Source organism: Martes martes (genome assembly GCF_963455335.1).
Source record: "Martes martes genome assembly, chromosome: 15".
NCBI classification, from domain to species: Eukaryota; Metazoa; Chordata; class Mammalia; order Carnivora; family Mustelidae; genus Martes; species Martes martes.
In genome coordinates this window covers 46,769,379-46,785,701 of record NC_137903.1, presented here as the reverse complement: position 1 = coordinate 46,785,701, position 16,323 = coordinate 46,769,379, and the positions used below count along the sequence as shown (strand labels likewise).

Genomic DNA, 16,323 nt, shown 5'->3' with positions numbered 1-16,323 from the left:
TAGAATACCAAATACCAAAAATACAGAAATGGAAGGAAAACACCCAAATTCATTCTATGAGGCCAGCATTACCCTGAATCCAAAACCAGACAAAGACCCCACTAAAAAGGAGAATTACAAGCCAACACCACTGACGAACACAGATGCAAAAATTCTCAACAAAATAATAGCAAATTGAATCCAACGGTACATTAAAAGAAACATTCACCACAATCAAGTGGGATTTATTCCTGGGTGGCATTGGTGGTTCAATATTTGCAAATCAATCAAAATGATACACCACATTAACAAAAAAAGGTTAAGAACCACATGAACCTCTCAATAGATGTGGAAAAAGCATCTGACAAAGTATGACATCTATTCATAAAAGTCCTTAACAATGTAGGGATAGAAGGAACATACCTCAATATAATAAAGGCCATATATGAAAACCCCACAGCTAATATCACCCTCAATAGGAAAACCTGACAGCTTTTCCTCTATGGTCAGGAACAACACAAGGATGTCCACTCTCACCACTGCTATTTAACACAGTACTGGAAGTCCTAGCCTCAGCAATCATACAACAAAAAGAAAGAGAAGGCATCCAAAGAGTCAAGGAAGAAGTCAACATTTCACTACTTGCAGATGACATGATAGTCTTACAGAACACCCAAAAGACTATCAAAAAATTGCTAGAACTGATACACGAATTCAGTAAAGTCACAGGACACAACATCAACATACAGAAATCCACTGCATTTTTATACAATAATAAAGCCACAGAAAGAGAAATCAAGGAGATAATCCCATTTATAATTGCACCAAAACCCATAAGACACCTAGGAATAAACCTAACCAAAGAGATAAAAAAATCTGTACTCTGAAAACTGTAACACTGATGAAAGAAATTAAAGATAACAAAAAGAAGTAGGAGGGGATTTCATGCTCATGGATTGGAAGAATAAGTATTGTTAAAATGTCTATCCTACCCAAAGCAGTGTACACATTTAATGAAATCCCTATCAAAATACCATCATTTTGGGGTGCCTGGGTGGCTCAGTGGGTTAAAGCCGCTGCCTTCAGCTTAGGTCATGATCCCAGCGTCCTGGGATTGAGCCCCACATTGGGCTCTCTCTGCTCAGCAGGGAGCCTGCTTCCTGCTTCCTCCCTTCTTTCTCTGCCTGCCTCTCTGCCTACTTGTGATCTGTCTGTCAAATAAATAAATAAAATCTTTAAAAAAAAAAAACACAAAAACCATCATTTTTCAGAGAGCTAGACCAACCAATCCTAAAATGTGTACGGAACCAAAAAAGACCCTGAATAACCAAAGCACCCTTGAAAAAAGAAAAGCAAAGCTGGAGGCATCACAATTCCAGATTTCAAGCTATATTGCAAAGTTGTAGTCACCAAGACAGGATGATAATGGAACAAAAAACAGACACATAAATCAATGGAAGAGAACAGAGAACTGAGGAATCAATCTACAACTAGGAAAGAACATCCTATGGAAAAAGACCCTTCAACAAATGATGCTGGGAAAATTAGACGGCCACAAGCAGAAGCAGCAGAAGAATGCAACTAGACCACTTTCTTACACCATACACAAAAATACTCAAAATGGATTAAAGACCTAAATGTGAGACAGGAACCATCAAAATCCTCAAGGAGAACAAAGGTAGTAACCTCTCTGGCACTGGCTGTCCCAACTTCTTACTAGATAGGTCTCTTAAGACAACAGAAACAAAAGCAAAAATAAACTTTTGGGACTTTATCAAAATAAGCTTCTGCACAGCAAAAGAAAGTAAACTAAAAGGCAACCTACGGAACGGGAGAAGGTATTTGCAAATGACTTATCTGATAAAGATAAGTATCTGAAATACGTAAAGAACATATCAAATCCAATACCCAAAAAACAAATGATCCAGTTAAAAATGGGTTTAAGACATAATGAATAGACATTTTTCCAAGACATACAGACGGTTAACAGACACATGAAAAGATTCCCAACATTACTCTCATCATTAGGGAAATAAAATCAAAATTACAATGAAGATATCACCTCACACTTGTCAGAATGGCTAAAATGAACAATACACGAAACAACAGATGTTGGCAAAGATGTGGAGAAAGAAGAACACTCTTACATTATTGGCAGGAATGCAAACTGGTGTAGCCACTCTGGAAAATGGTATGGAGGTTCCTCAAAAAGTTAAAAGTAGAACTGCCCTACAATCCAGCAAATTGTACTACTAGGTTTATCCAAAAGATAAAAAAAATACTGATTCGAAGGGACACTTGCACCCCAATGTTTATAGCAACATTATCAATAATACCAGTATTATGGAAAGAGCCCAAATGTTCACTGACTGATGAAAGGATAAAGAAGATATGGTATATATATACAACGGAATATTACTCAGTCATAAAAAAGAATGAAATCTTGCTATTTGCAACATTGTGGACATTATTGTGCTAAACGAAACAGGTCAGAGAAGGACAAATACCATATGATCTCACTCATGCGTGGAATTTAAGGAAAAAAACAACTGAACGTGGGGCCAAAAAAAAAAAAAGGCAAACCAAGAAACACACTCTTAACTATAGAGAACTGAGGGTTACTGAAGGGAAGGTGGGTGGGGGCATAGGTTAAATAGGTGATGGGGATAAAGGAAGGCACTTGTGAGGAACACTGGGTGTTGTATATAAGTGATAAACCCCTAAATTCTACACCTGAAAATACTATTACACTGTATGTTAACCTACTGGAATGTTTTTAAAAATTGGAGAAAAACAATCTCCACCACAAAAACAAAGAAGAAATACTAAAGAACTGTTCAAAATGAAACTTATGAAGACAATGTAGCAATCTGGAGGAGGTTTTATGAAATAAAGGCTAAGTATAACTCAGATATGTAAAAACACACATGCATACAAACTAAAAGTCAACAAAGGGAAATGAGAATAATTTATTTTAATATTGAATTATGGATACATTCATTTTAATTTCCAACATTATTACGTTTGGCAATAAACCAAGAATAACTCATTTTCATCTAATTACTTTGAAGTACTTTCCTCTATATTCAATTTTTAAAGTAATCTTCGTACACACACACACATACATATACTATATACAAGTTAAGCAATAAATGTGATGACCACCATTTTGCAACCCCCCCAAAAAACCCTGTCATGAAATGAATGGTTATTCATATACTACCCAACTTAAAAATGAGAACATTATTATCACCTTACTTGTATTCCTTTCCCATTCTATTTCAGTTTTATTCTCAGTCGTATTTTTATATTTTTCCCCATTTGTGAAGACTGATTTGTGATTCTTGCACTATTTACTTTTAGCCTTGACTTTTCAGCTGATCTTCATCCAAGTTCCACAATAGTGTAAATAACTGCCTTTCTGTGAGGTTCACCCATCCCCAAGATGTATTAATATACTCCAAGAACCGTTCCCTCGGATCAAATCTCATTTATCAATAACTGGCTCCAAGATCAGCACTTACCTGTTCCTGACAGTCACGTCTGGCTTGCTGTTCATTATTCAAAGCTGTGCCAGCTCTCTGAAGAGCTTCTTGTACTTCATTCTGAACGCTGTTGAGTGTTTTCTTTAACTCAGATAACTAAATCAGAAGAACATTAAAACCAGAGTTAACTGCAAACTTATTTTACAGTAAAGACAGATTTTAAATATCCAACTAGTCCAAAGGGACTTCTTACTAAATTTAAAAGGTAACTTGATATTATCTGCACAAACTTTACAGGTCTATATTCACTAGAATACCAATGCTTGGGCAGAGGCTTCTAAAAAGCAGCACTGATACCTACTACCATAAAGTAGTCTAAAATTCTCAAAAGAAAACACATACAGACCTAAAAGCAGACTAACGCACGAAACTATTATTCAATGTGTTTAATCAGTATCTGCTGAGATGATACTAATGAGCTATTCAAATCCTTACACACACAAAGGACTGATACGATTAATAAGCCAATTTACCTGTTGTTCCATGCTCTCTATGGCTTTTCTCTTGTCATCCTGAAGTTCCTGCTTTTCCTTCTCTACTTCCATCAACTTCTTTTCCAACTGTGTCTGAAACTCAGCTGACTCTTTTAAACGAACTTCAATATTCTTACGTACTTCTTCTGTCACCTTTACCAACACCCAAGTAATAGGATACAAAAATTATATACATTTAATATTAAGAGTTTCTCTAAGTCTAAATTAAATTTGAGAAGTACTAAAAATTAACATTTGCCTTGTATTAAAAAAAAATCATCAATGCTGATCAAAGAGTTTAAAAACAGCATTTAAAATCTTAAGTTACCTCTTAACTTGGCTACTGGCCATTTTTCTTTTGAAGTGAAATTTCCATTTCCCCATTTCTCTCTCAATCCTCATATCCACTTGCTGCCAAATCTGTCCATTCTACCACTGAAAGGTTTTCTTCCCCACATATCTTGATTTTCATGATGCTAAGCACCAAAGAATCTTTTAAAACTGTGACCCTAGACTATTACAATAGCCATGGAAACAAACTCAATCCTCCAATCTACTGTGCATTAATCTAATTAAAACAAATTCTGATTATAATTATAACATGTTGAAAAAAATCAAGAGCTCTTAATAACCTAACAGAATACAATTTAATACGATGTTCAAAACCTTTCCAATTTGGTACTTGCTGTATTTATAATTCTATTTCTCTTTATTTCACTTCACAGAGTCAATACGTTAGCCAACCTGTCCTCATCTGAAGTCTTTTTACTTGGCTGAGGGTTCCTACTATATGGAACAGTCTTCTGCCTTTGAATATCCAAATGATACTGTCTTTCAAGGCTGTGAACAAATGCCATCTCTCTTGTGAAGTCATGCAGGAGACCACTTCCTTCCCATTCACACTAACATCGATCTGTACCTTTCTTACAGCAATTATACTCTCCTTTGTTTTATGAATTTTGTGGGTTTTATTTTGTTTTATCTGGCTTATTAGACATAAGTACTTTTAAGGTGTAAGAGGTAAACACAATGACATCACTTGAACTCACATTTACTACAGTGCTTACCCACAGCAAGCTCCTAATTAAAAAAATGTTAAGTGCATTCAAAATGAATTTAAAAATTGTATATACCTGTTTTTCCTTGTTAAGAGATTCTTCTAAACTAGTAACCATTGCGCGATACTGTTCCACATTACTAGTACTTGTTTTGAGTCTCTCCTTCAAATCATTCACCTGCTCTTCTGCCTGCCTTAGCTGACTCAGAAGATCATCCACATCTTCTTTGCTGGTAGGCTGACCTAAAAGATTTAAGAGCTTTCTTACAATTAACATTTTAAATGACATTAGAGATAACTATTGTCTAAGAATTAGTGAAATTAGATTAAGGCTCAAATGAGGAAGGATTTACCTTAAAAGTATATTTCAACCCATGCTAAATACCAAAATAAAAATAAGTATTTTGCCAGGATATTGTTATTTCTTCTTCAAAATATCAAATATTTGAAATCTGCTATTATAAATATTTAAAAGATATTTAAATGAGAAGAATAATAAATATTTGCACTAAACTGAGGGAGCTACTTGAAGATACTACCAGGTTTTAAATTTATTATTCAAACACTGCTTACTCTAAAACACTGAACACTTAAATCATTCAGTCCAATTTTCATTCTAAAATCCATGGGAAAGGAAGAAATTGCAGACTGAAAAGGATGTTTTCTTATCATATATCTATAAGAAGGCACTACTGACTATTGAAAAACTATATATCCACTATATCTTTATATATTATGTACACGTATATACATAGACAAACACATATATATCTTCTTTTAAGATTACCTGGACTAAAGGCTTTGCATTTGAAATGGTGTATTCATAAAGACAAGCGTAAGCTAATGAAACAAATCTTTAAACTAAGACTATCAATGAACAATGATTATGAATACTACTCTAACAGAGACCAAACAAATCAATTATTTCTGTAAATGAGTCTTATTATGGTTTTAACAAGGGAGAATGAAGAAGTTAAGTATTAACTCTCCTCAAAGGAAACATTTTTAAAGTATCAATAAATGGTTTCAACAACTGGAAAACTAGAGCATACCTTGGTCAGGTGCCATACAGAACTATTCTGAATCTTGTAAGTCTGCACATTTACTAGTTTAAGCCTAAAACTAAGCTTTACTACATGAGAATAAAAGGGTTTTTTTCTCTTTTGCTACTATCCACAAAAAACAGGCTATTTACAAGGTATGTTATCAGCCTAAAAAAGTACTTTACTGGGGTGCCTTTGGCTCAGGTCATAATCCCAGGGTCCTGGGATCAAGCCCTGAGTGACGCTCCCTGCTCAACAGTCTGCTTCTCCCTCTCCATCTGCCCCTCTCTCCTGCTGGTACTCCCTCACTCTCTCTCTCTAGCTTGCTCTCTCTCAAATAAATAAAATCCTTAAAAAAAAAAGTAATTTACTATCAGCCTACTTAATTATTGATTTACCTTTACCAGTTCTCTGTGAGGACTGAGAAGCAAGCTGTACTTCCATATTACTGAGATGTTGTTTCAATGTACCAATTTCCTTTTGAGCATTTTTTAATAGTTCTTTTGTGTTAAGATGAAGATTTGTCTCAGTATCTAGCTGTCTCTTTGTATCTAAAAGTTGAACCTAAAAAGAAAAATACATTAATCCTGCAAACACTATCTTTAGGTTCTTAAGTTATCAGAGGTTCACATTATCTTTTTATAATACTTTAAACTCTGGCCCAGATAGAATAATATAAACCAAATCTGAAATAACTGGAAAAAAAAATTGTGTGATACCTGAGACAGGAAACAAAAGCAGCAAACCCCACAAATTCCCTAGCTTCCTGACTTAGGAAGGTCCAGGCTTTACCACAGGGAAATAAGGGAAATAAGGCAGAAGCCAGCAGACTCCTTGAATTGAGGACATGTAACTGAGAGTACAGGAAGAATAAATTAGCTCAAATTCCTCAGACAGAATTCTACAGAGAGCTGCACAGGTAGAGTACTCTGGACATTTGCAGAGGATCCCTCTTGAATATTCAGCAAAATAGTCATTAGTGTATACATGTGAAATTACCCTAGACAGGGTTAAGAATCACCCAAAGGGACTAGAGTGAAGAGTGTCTGGTGCTCACAGAGAGTTAGGAATAATGCCCGTTACCAGCAGCCAGACTGAAAACACTCAATTCATTGGACACTGGGACAAGTATTCAGGAAGGTCTCAGCTTAATAGTAGAGAATAATTAGTTATAGACTGAGCGTTGCTTTGGGCCTACCTAATAAATCATAAAGAGCAACACTCAAGAGAATCAAACTATTTTCAATTATTGCATCACAGAACAAAACCCAGGATTTACAGGATTATAAAAATATCTAGCACCTAAGAGGATAAAACTTACAATGTATGGAACCCAACCAAAAATTACTAGGTACACAAAGGCAAGAAAAACTTAACAGCTTGAAAGAAGTGTACCTACATACCAGCTTCACTTCTGGAAATAAACAATTTACGGATATTCATAATACTAAACAGACTCACATCCAGATTTCTAGTAAGTGTATGCCTTTGCTCCACCTCATTTTCCAGCTTCTTCTTTAGATGAGATATCTCATGTTCCAGTTTTTCTATCTGGCTACTAAGCCTTTGTTTGGTTTCTGTTTCAGATCGCTCTAATATTCCCTAAGGTAAAAAAAGATTTTTGGTTATGCTTAAGAAAAAAGTTAAAAAGCAATGCAAAGAAAATTAAAGGCTACAGGATTACAACCCACTTCTACATGAAGAGGTTAAAATCTAGAATATTTACCAAGAGTCTTTTGACATTTATCATACTAAAATATCTGTTTAGGGGTCCTGGGTGGTTCAGTCAGTTAAGCATCTGCCTTCGGCTCAGGTCATGATCCCTGAGTCCTAGGACTGGGCCCTGCATTGAATACTCCCTGTTCAGCAGGAAGTCTGCTTCTCCCTCTGCCCCTCACCCTGCTCTTGCGCTCTCTCACTCTCAAATAAATAAATAAATAAAATCTTTAAAAATATATATCTATTTAATAAAGAAAAAAAGAAATTTAATAGTCACTCAGATTTCCTGACGTTTTGAAAGAATTAATCTTTTTAAAAAAATTTTATTTATTTGTCATAGAGACAGAGAGCACAAGCAAGGGGGAGCGGCAGGGAGAGGGAGAAGCAGGCTCCCTGCTGAGCAAGGAGCCCGACATGGGACTTGATCCCAGGACCCCAGGATCGTGACCTGAGGTGAAGGCAAACACTTAACCAACTGAACCACCCAGGCATCTCTAAAAGAATTAATCTTATAAATAATTAAATTACATAGGACTCTATAAATATAGATCTGAGGATGAAAACTGCCAAACGCAGTTTCAATCATCTGTTTAAAGGTTTTATTTCGAATACTGACATGTCCTGATAAATCTCAAAGCTCAATTATCATCATAATGCATGACAAAAGTAACAGAAAATTTTTCTATTTAAGAACCCAAGAGGATTCAATGTTAAATTTAACATCAAGAATTTTTTTCTAGAGATGTTTTTATTTGGTTACCTGAATTGTTTGCAGATTAGTCAGCAGCAAGTTTTGCCCTCTTTGTTCAGCTAATAAAGACTCTCTTTGCTGAGAAAGACGGACTTCTGACAATTTAAGCATTTCTTTTTCCTTTTTCAAGTTTTCTGCTCTTACCTTGAGGCAAATACAAGTAAAAGAAAAAATGCTGGAAATAATGTGTCAAATGCAATAATACCATTATAAAATTAAAAAGAATCTTCATTACCATGTATTTCTTAATATTAATTAGAGACAAGGTCATCTCTTCATTATACAAGGATTTATAACTCTCTGAAGTTTCATGTATTGAAATATGAAGCAAAAGTTATTGGGACTATCAATAGATCAAAGGAAAAAATCTTGTAATTACCACAGATACTTATGATTTCTCTGCTCTTAACAAATCAGATATTAAAACAAAAAAAACTAAAACGTCAGAGTAAAAGAAAATTGCAAAATTTTGCTATAGTCATACCTACATACTACTAAATTATGCATTTTGAATCCTAGCTTGGTTTCTAAGTACCTGTTTGAGAGTGCTGACTAATTTATTCCAACTTTTTTTTCCTCATAAAGAGTACAATCTGATTCTCAGATTTGGCAGGCTGCTCTGAAAATCAATTATCCTCAAAGTATTCACATTTATATAATAAATCATAAACAAGCAACCACAAAACTTCCTCCACTGGTTTGAAAAAGTGACGCCTCCATTCCCCACAAATGAGTGTGAGTACATTAACAATGAAAGAATGTAGCCAGTAGAATTAGAAAACCTAGGTTTAAGTCCCAACCAATCCATCTTTTGCTCTCCTAAACAGGAAATCACTCAACTTTTGAGTGTTTCTCCACAGGTAAAATGGGGAACAATGGCATCTTGCTCACAAGTAATGGTCGAAAAGTTGTGAGGTTAATTTTATAAGAAGGTAAAATGTTATATAAAAATTCATCAAAAATCCAGTATTTAATTGAAAGTACTGTCAATTTCTAACAAATTTGTATTCATGTGGAAATTCAGAAATACAATTTAATGCTAATAAAATTTTTATACTGTCCTTTATCAGAAATGAGCAAAAATGAATGAAATATTCCTTTGTTTTTGCTGTAACTGGAGAAACGGCGACTTACAAATTTAATATGAAATGGAAGACTTGTTAGGAAGTCTTAGGCCAAAAAATCAAACTTTTCCCAGTTTAGTTTTGATAGAAACAATCACTGGATTGATGCACAACTGGCTATCTGGAAACTATGTAATAAGGACTTGAAATCCACAAACCTCTCCAACATCTGCATCATGTCAACCAGTAAAATCAAAGTAATAACTAAAAAACAAATGTCAAATGAAATTTATAATGCAAATCAGATGAGGGAAATTGGTCTCACTTCTGCAACAGCTAGCTTTTCATTTGCTCCTCTCAAATCCTGCGTCATTGTATTGATGATCTGTTCCTGCTTTTGAGTTGTTGCAGTGAGTTTCTGATTTCTCTCATGTAGGGATGTGATTTCTCGACGATATCCTTCAACGTTATCTTGTAGCATTTCATAACTTATGAGAGAAAAAAATTTCTATAAGCAACTAAAATACTATATTCTAGGTTAGTTCTTTAAAGTTCTTTAAAGAACTTCACAACGGCTTAATTTCACCTGAGTAACACTATGAGGGGTGTCTGGCTGACTCAGTCTGTTAAGTGTCTGCCCTTGGCTCAAGTCATGATCCCAGGGTCCTGGGACGGAGCCCCACACCAGGATCCTTGCTCAGCAGGGAGTCTCCCTCCATCCCTCCCCCTCTGCTCATGCTCTGTCTCTCACCTTCTCTAATAAATAAATAAAATCTTCAAAAAAAAATTTTTAAGCCAATATGGAAAAGAGTAGTTTGTATAATAATGTAAAACCTTCACCTCCAAATTTAATAGTTAAATTTAAACTCTGAATAAGCTTTAAATCTTTAAATTCTACTTTCACGCTGAATTAACTTTTTTTTTAAAAAGATTTTATTTATTTATTTGACAGAGGTCACAAGTAGGCAGAGAGGCAGGCAGAGAGAGAGGGGGAAGCAGGCTCCCTGCTGAGCAGAGAGCCCGATGTGGGGCTCGATCCCAGGACCCTGAGATCATGACCTGAGCCGAAGGCAGAGGCTTAACCCACTGAGCCACTCAGGCGCCCCTGAATTAACTTTTTAAGCTAATTCAATTATAAGAAATTTAATCACATTCAAAATAATGCCAATATAATGTTGATATATCAAACATCCACCATGATACAGTATGCAATTTAAGGTATTTATGGATGGTTAGAGAGGGAGCGCTGGAGATCCTTTTAGCCTCTCTAATTCTTCTTAATTTCTTACGTTTCTTGAAAGCTTACAAAATGGCTGGCTACAGCTATCAGCATAGAAAAAAGAAGGTGCTTTTACTTGGAGTATCAAATTGTTGGAGTGTATGGAGGAAAACTACCTGCCATACCCTTATAAAAACATAGTTTCTTATCCTGTAGTATATATAGGATAAATTTTGTCCTAACCTGCTAAACTAATAAGTATTTAATGGATCTACTAATAACTGCAAAATGAGATTTACTATTATTCCTTTATAAATGACCAAAAAAGTAAATTTTCCCAAAATTAACTATCTACTACTTGCTTCTCTTCTAGAGAAGACTGAGTGAAATTTGTTCATATACCTCTCATTCTCTGATGTATTTATAAATAATTAAGTCCTATAAAAACAGTACATCCTTCAATCTCAGGAAGGAAAACTAGCAACATTCCTCACATCAACTTCAACTTTCTAAATAAATAACTATCTGGACTCCTTAGGAATGCCCAAGAGAATCATAAGCCAATATTAAAAAAATGAACCCCCACAGCTCTTCTCACCCTAGAGTATGGTCCACAAATAAGTAACACTCTTGCAAATTAATCCTTTGATTCATTTGAATACTGAAGTTTGGATTATTTATTTAGGCTATTAGTTTTTGAACAACAGAAAATTTACCGTTTAGAAGCAAAGTCTAGTTGTGTAGAAATTTTGGTGTTTTGTGATCGCAAATCTGTAATTTGATCCTGAAGTTTTTCGAGCTGCTCATTTTGTAGTTTTTCATTATCTGCCTTTTCTTTTTTGTAATTCTCAAAAATTTCCTGCAACTAAATATTGGATACGTTATTAAAGATGACAACCTGTGTTCTCAAAGAACCTAATCCAAGATAAAGTTGTAATGATGTGGTCTCACCTGTTTAAGGGCAGCCTTGGCTTCTATGGCCTCTGCTGACTCAATTACAGACACTGAAGCAGGAGTGGAAGCAGTCTGGGATGTACTTGAACGTTTTGGAGTTGACGCAAGAGAAATATCATCTAAGCTTGAAGCTTCAGAAATGTAAACAGAATGATATAACATTTCTCTCATCACAAATATCACTACCAAAATAAATAAGTTAGACTTATTTAAATGAAATGGTAAGATTGCAGAGATCATGAGAGAAGGCATCTACTAAACAACCTATTAAAATTATAGTTGGATTTTGGTTAGAGACAATATTCGCAGATGAAATGTTAAAACTTAACTAAAAGGGAGATGTAATGCAATGTACAGTATGGGAGTATCATCAGTGATAATGTGATAATTCCATATGGTGACAGAGGGTAACCAGACATCGTGGGAATCATTTCATGTTGTATGGAAATGTCAAATCCCTATGAGGTACCCCTGAAACTAACAGCATATTGTGTGTCAATTATACTTAAAAATACATAGATACAGCAATTCATAGACTCTAAGATACACATTTTTCAACAATGGTCAGCATTTCTTCTTTTTCAGTCATACCTAAAATAACTGTATGTTTTAGAACTGGTGATGTTATGATCAACCATATGGTAGTTCAAATTGAAGTTACCATTCAGTAGAGTGGACAGTGCTTATGATGTTGCACACCTATTCTCTAATATACATTTAAAAATATTTCCCAAAACTATTTAAAATTTTTTAAGATAATATATGAAAACCTACCTTGCAAAGGAATGGCAACTCCTGTTGTTTGTGACAACAAAATACGGTACATGTCACGCTGACGAACTATGGAATCAACAAGCTGCATTTGATGTTGTCGTGACTCACGGAGTTGTTCTAATTCAGTGAGGGCATTCTCAAGTTTTAGCTGCAGCTCAGCAATTCTGTAGAAAAAGAAATCAGTGTATTTCCCATGACAGACTGAAAGGCAATTGTAATTTCAAATTACCAACTGACTAATAAGCACTTTACCATCTGTCATATTAAGAATAATATTTTTGCCTTTCTTATCCTTTCTTTCTTCTGTCGGTATTGTAAGAACCACTTTTAAAATCTTCACCACACAGGACTCAGGTACTCCCCGAAGTCATCTGAAAAATCTACTTGCAAAAATCAAACCAATTCCACTCAATCCAAACCCCAGTCTTCTTATATTTGTAGCCATTGCTCTTTCTCTAGCACCACTTTTTTGGAAAAAATTTTTAACTATGCTTGAATAATTCCTACATTATCTTCTCCACGAAGTCTGATCTGTTCCCTTAAATCCAGGCTAGGTCCTCTACCTCTACATTCCTAATGATAGGCTTCTATCCATTATAGCATTAATCACACTGAACTATTATCTACCATCTATTTTATTCTTTTTTTAAGATTTTATTTATTTATTTGACAGAGACACAGCCGAGAGAGGGAACACAAGCAGGGGGAGTGGGAGAGGGAGAAGCAGGCTTCCCACCGAGCAGGGAGCCCAGTGTGGGGCTCGATCCCAGGACACTGGGATCATGATCTGAGCTGAAGCCAGATGCTTAAAGACTGAGCCACCCAGGCGCCCCTACCTATTTTATTCTTACTATCAATCTCATCCACAAATTGAGATCCCAGAGAGTAAAAATTTTTTTTTTGTACCGTTGCTCAATTTTTTTCCCTCCTAAGTCACTATATTCCCAGTATACAGCACAATTAGGGACACAAAAGAAATACTAGCTAAACAAATCAAGGTAGTCAATTGCTTACTTGCATGAAGTTGTTTCTTGTTCCTCTCTTTCTCTGGTTTCCCCAAGTTCTCTAAGGGCCACTAAGAGACGTTGATTTTGCTGTTGAAGTTCTTCAATATTTCGATAAGATACTAGATGCTGTGATATTACTTCAGATGAACTACTTATATCAGCAGAGCTTACTTCCTCATCACGAATTACATGGTTACCCCTTGCTTCTTCAAGTTCCATCAAAAGCACTCTAATCTAAAAACAAAGTTTTAATATGTTACCAAATAGTATTGACTTTGATTCTGGAAATGTTTATAACAGAAATTTGCAAGTGAAAATATTACTTTATGAATACCATCAGTTAGTATTAAATGATTTTAAAAATATTAAGATTGTTTCAGATATTAACACCCAGAAAAATTTTAATGGGAAAAATTATTTTTCATTTCTATTGAAGTGTATAAAAAAGGCTAGTACTTTTCAAAAAACTACCAATTCATGATTCTACAAGTATGACTCCATTTTTGTAAAACAATGACCAAATAAAACACCAAGAAATATATACCTATGTGTGCATATGCTTGCACTTGCACACTTATGTATGTAGCATATGGTGGGGCAGAAGGACAGCATGAAGAAGATTTAATTCAACTCATATGAAGTTTTTATGTATGTGTTATGTATGTATAAATTCACACACCAGAACAAGGATAAAATATATGAACAAAATAGTTCTATATTTTCTGACTTGTTCAGTTGAAGAAAAAAAATTGGCAGAGTAATCTATAGGCATGGTTTTATTTTAGTAAAAACAAAGGATGCTTACATATGTTCGTGAATGCACCATATATATATATATATATATATATATATATATATATATGAAAAAAGACATGAGAGAAAATACACCAGTCTGTTAACACTGGTTATATTCTGGGATTTGGGCAGGGGACAGAAGACTTTTATTTATCCTTGAATTATTTCATTTATTACAACCAGTAGTTACAATTTGAAAATTTATCAAATACTTAAAAAAAAAAAAAAAAAAGAAGGCCTATGAGAAAACAAAAAACAATGACTAGGTTACAATGCTTCTACAGTCATAGTCCTAAGTGATGAGAATTTCATATGCAGTAGTTCTACCTTAGATACCCAGACTTAAACATTATTGGGCAGTCTATTTAGGAAAAAAATAGGAAAAGAAGCAGAAAATTCTAACCTGTTGTGAAAGATCTTTTATTTGTATTTCCATCCTTTGATTGTCTCTTTCAAGCACAGATGAATGTTTGTTAGCTTTATCAGTGTCCTCCTGCAATCGCTGAATCTCCTTTAAAATGCAAATTAAAGTGAAAATTCTACATACCCTTCTAAAATCTATGCAAATGAAGCAATTATATGAATAACAAAAATATACAGTGCCCAAATACTATAGTCAACTGATAAACTAAAAACGTTCTATTTATGATACAGTAGTTATTAAAGAGTAATTCCCCACAAATATGAACGCATATTTCTTAGTATCTCAAGTACTGCTCATCATTGTTTATCACTATATACAAACAATGGAGGATCTGCCACTTGCCTCCAGATTAACTGTAAATTACAATCTTACAGCCACACCAAATTAACAGTTTATGTAAAATGATGTCACAGAAATACTCTCAAAAGCTGCATTACTGAGATGAAAATAAAGGACTATAATACAATGCCAATCATTAATACACTACTTACATAGAAATAAACATCAAAATAAACAATGTTGGGTAAGGTGTGTAAGACTTGATTTTATAAAAAAGGAAACAGGAATTTATTCTAAAACTGCAGCAGTCAATGTTACAAGGCTGTTAAAAAGATATATTATATGCAAATCTCTGTTAGTAAGTTCTGCATCCCAGTATCACTAAGGATTTAGGGGCACAGTTTAAAGGAAACTGATAAAAAACACAAAATATGTTTGAAATCTTATGTTTTATCTCAAATTCATATAAATTTTGCTTCTTAATGAGCTGTTTTTACATTATAATGTCTTAAATACTATCCAAGTGAAAGATGGCTCATATTTATGCTGGCGTTTCAAGTATCTTGAGTACACTGCCCTAAAGGTATTCATACGCCAATTTCAGTAGAAACAAGTATGTGACAAAATGAAGGAGGCATATATTCATGAGAGATGGCAGTGTTCAAAACGGGATTAAGTAAGATGCTAAGGAAGAAATAACTTGGTTATAAAACTCTGAACATCAAAGAATCTAGACTGGAGGACACATGATGTATGTTACAGACAGAAGATTCTGCTATAAAGAAGATACAGAAATTATCTAAATTCTTTGCTAGTTTTGACAAAAGTATGTAAGGGATTTTTATTATTATACCTATACATTAGTGAAAAAGGAACAAATAGTTTTTTTCCAAAATGAACACCTATTATCATTTGAGCCTGAAAGCCCTTGTACTTCACTGTTTTCTTTAGACAATAAGCTCTAGGCAAAAACTCTCAACATTGAGAAATTTGGAATCTAATTATACCCAAGGGACCTCTTCTCAAACCACAGGGTTGGGGGGTGAGGGGAGATATTAAAACCAACAGTCTGTCAAGGCAAGCCTGTTAGGTGTCATATGACTCAGGAGAAAAAGACCATTAGATATAATATACCCAGATTTAAACTGACATCTGAATCGTAATAGCAACCACAACAAAATTTTAAGTTTCAATTAAGGATACAACTTATTTATACTATTTTTTCCCAGGTGGAAAAAAA

General features: G+C 34.5%; 1 protein-coding gene across 2 annotated transcripts in view; it reads right to left on the bottom strand.

Moving 5' to 3' along the window:
- The window catches only part of TPR (translocated promoter region, nuclear basket protein), a 67,158-nt gene that overhangs the window by 37,939 nt on the left and 12,896 nt on the right, over positions 1 to 16,323 (bottom strand). For both annotated transcript variants that reach the window (XM_080823877.1, XM_080823878.1), the window contains 12 exons: positions 14,784 to 14,891; positions 13,593 to 13,819; positions 12,579 to 12,742; positions 11,802 to 11,935; positions 11,567 to 11,715; positions 9,957 to 10,119; positions 8,577 to 8,711; positions 7,559 to 7,699; positions 6,496 to 6,661; positions 5,131 to 5,297; positions 3,998 to 4,150; positions 3,504 to 3,620 (listed from right to left, as the gene is read on the bottom strand). In XM_080823877.1, the coding sequence (XP_080680003.1) occupies positions 3,504 to 3,620; positions 3,998 to 4,150; positions 5,131 to 5,297; positions 6,496 to 6,661; positions 7,559 to 7,699; positions 8,577 to 8,711; positions 9,957 to 10,119; positions 11,567 to 11,715; positions 11,802 to 11,935; positions 12,579 to 12,742; positions 13,593 to 13,819; positions 14,784 to 14,891 (1,824 nt within the window). The remainder of the gene's footprint in view (positions 1 to 3,503; positions 3,621 to 3,997; positions 4,151 to 5,130; positions 5,298 to 6,495; positions 6,662 to 7,558; positions 7,700 to 8,576; positions 8,712 to 9,956; positions 10,120 to 11,566; positions 11,716 to 11,801; positions 11,936 to 12,578; positions 12,743 to 13,592; positions 13,820 to 14,783; positions 14,892 to 16,323) is intronic.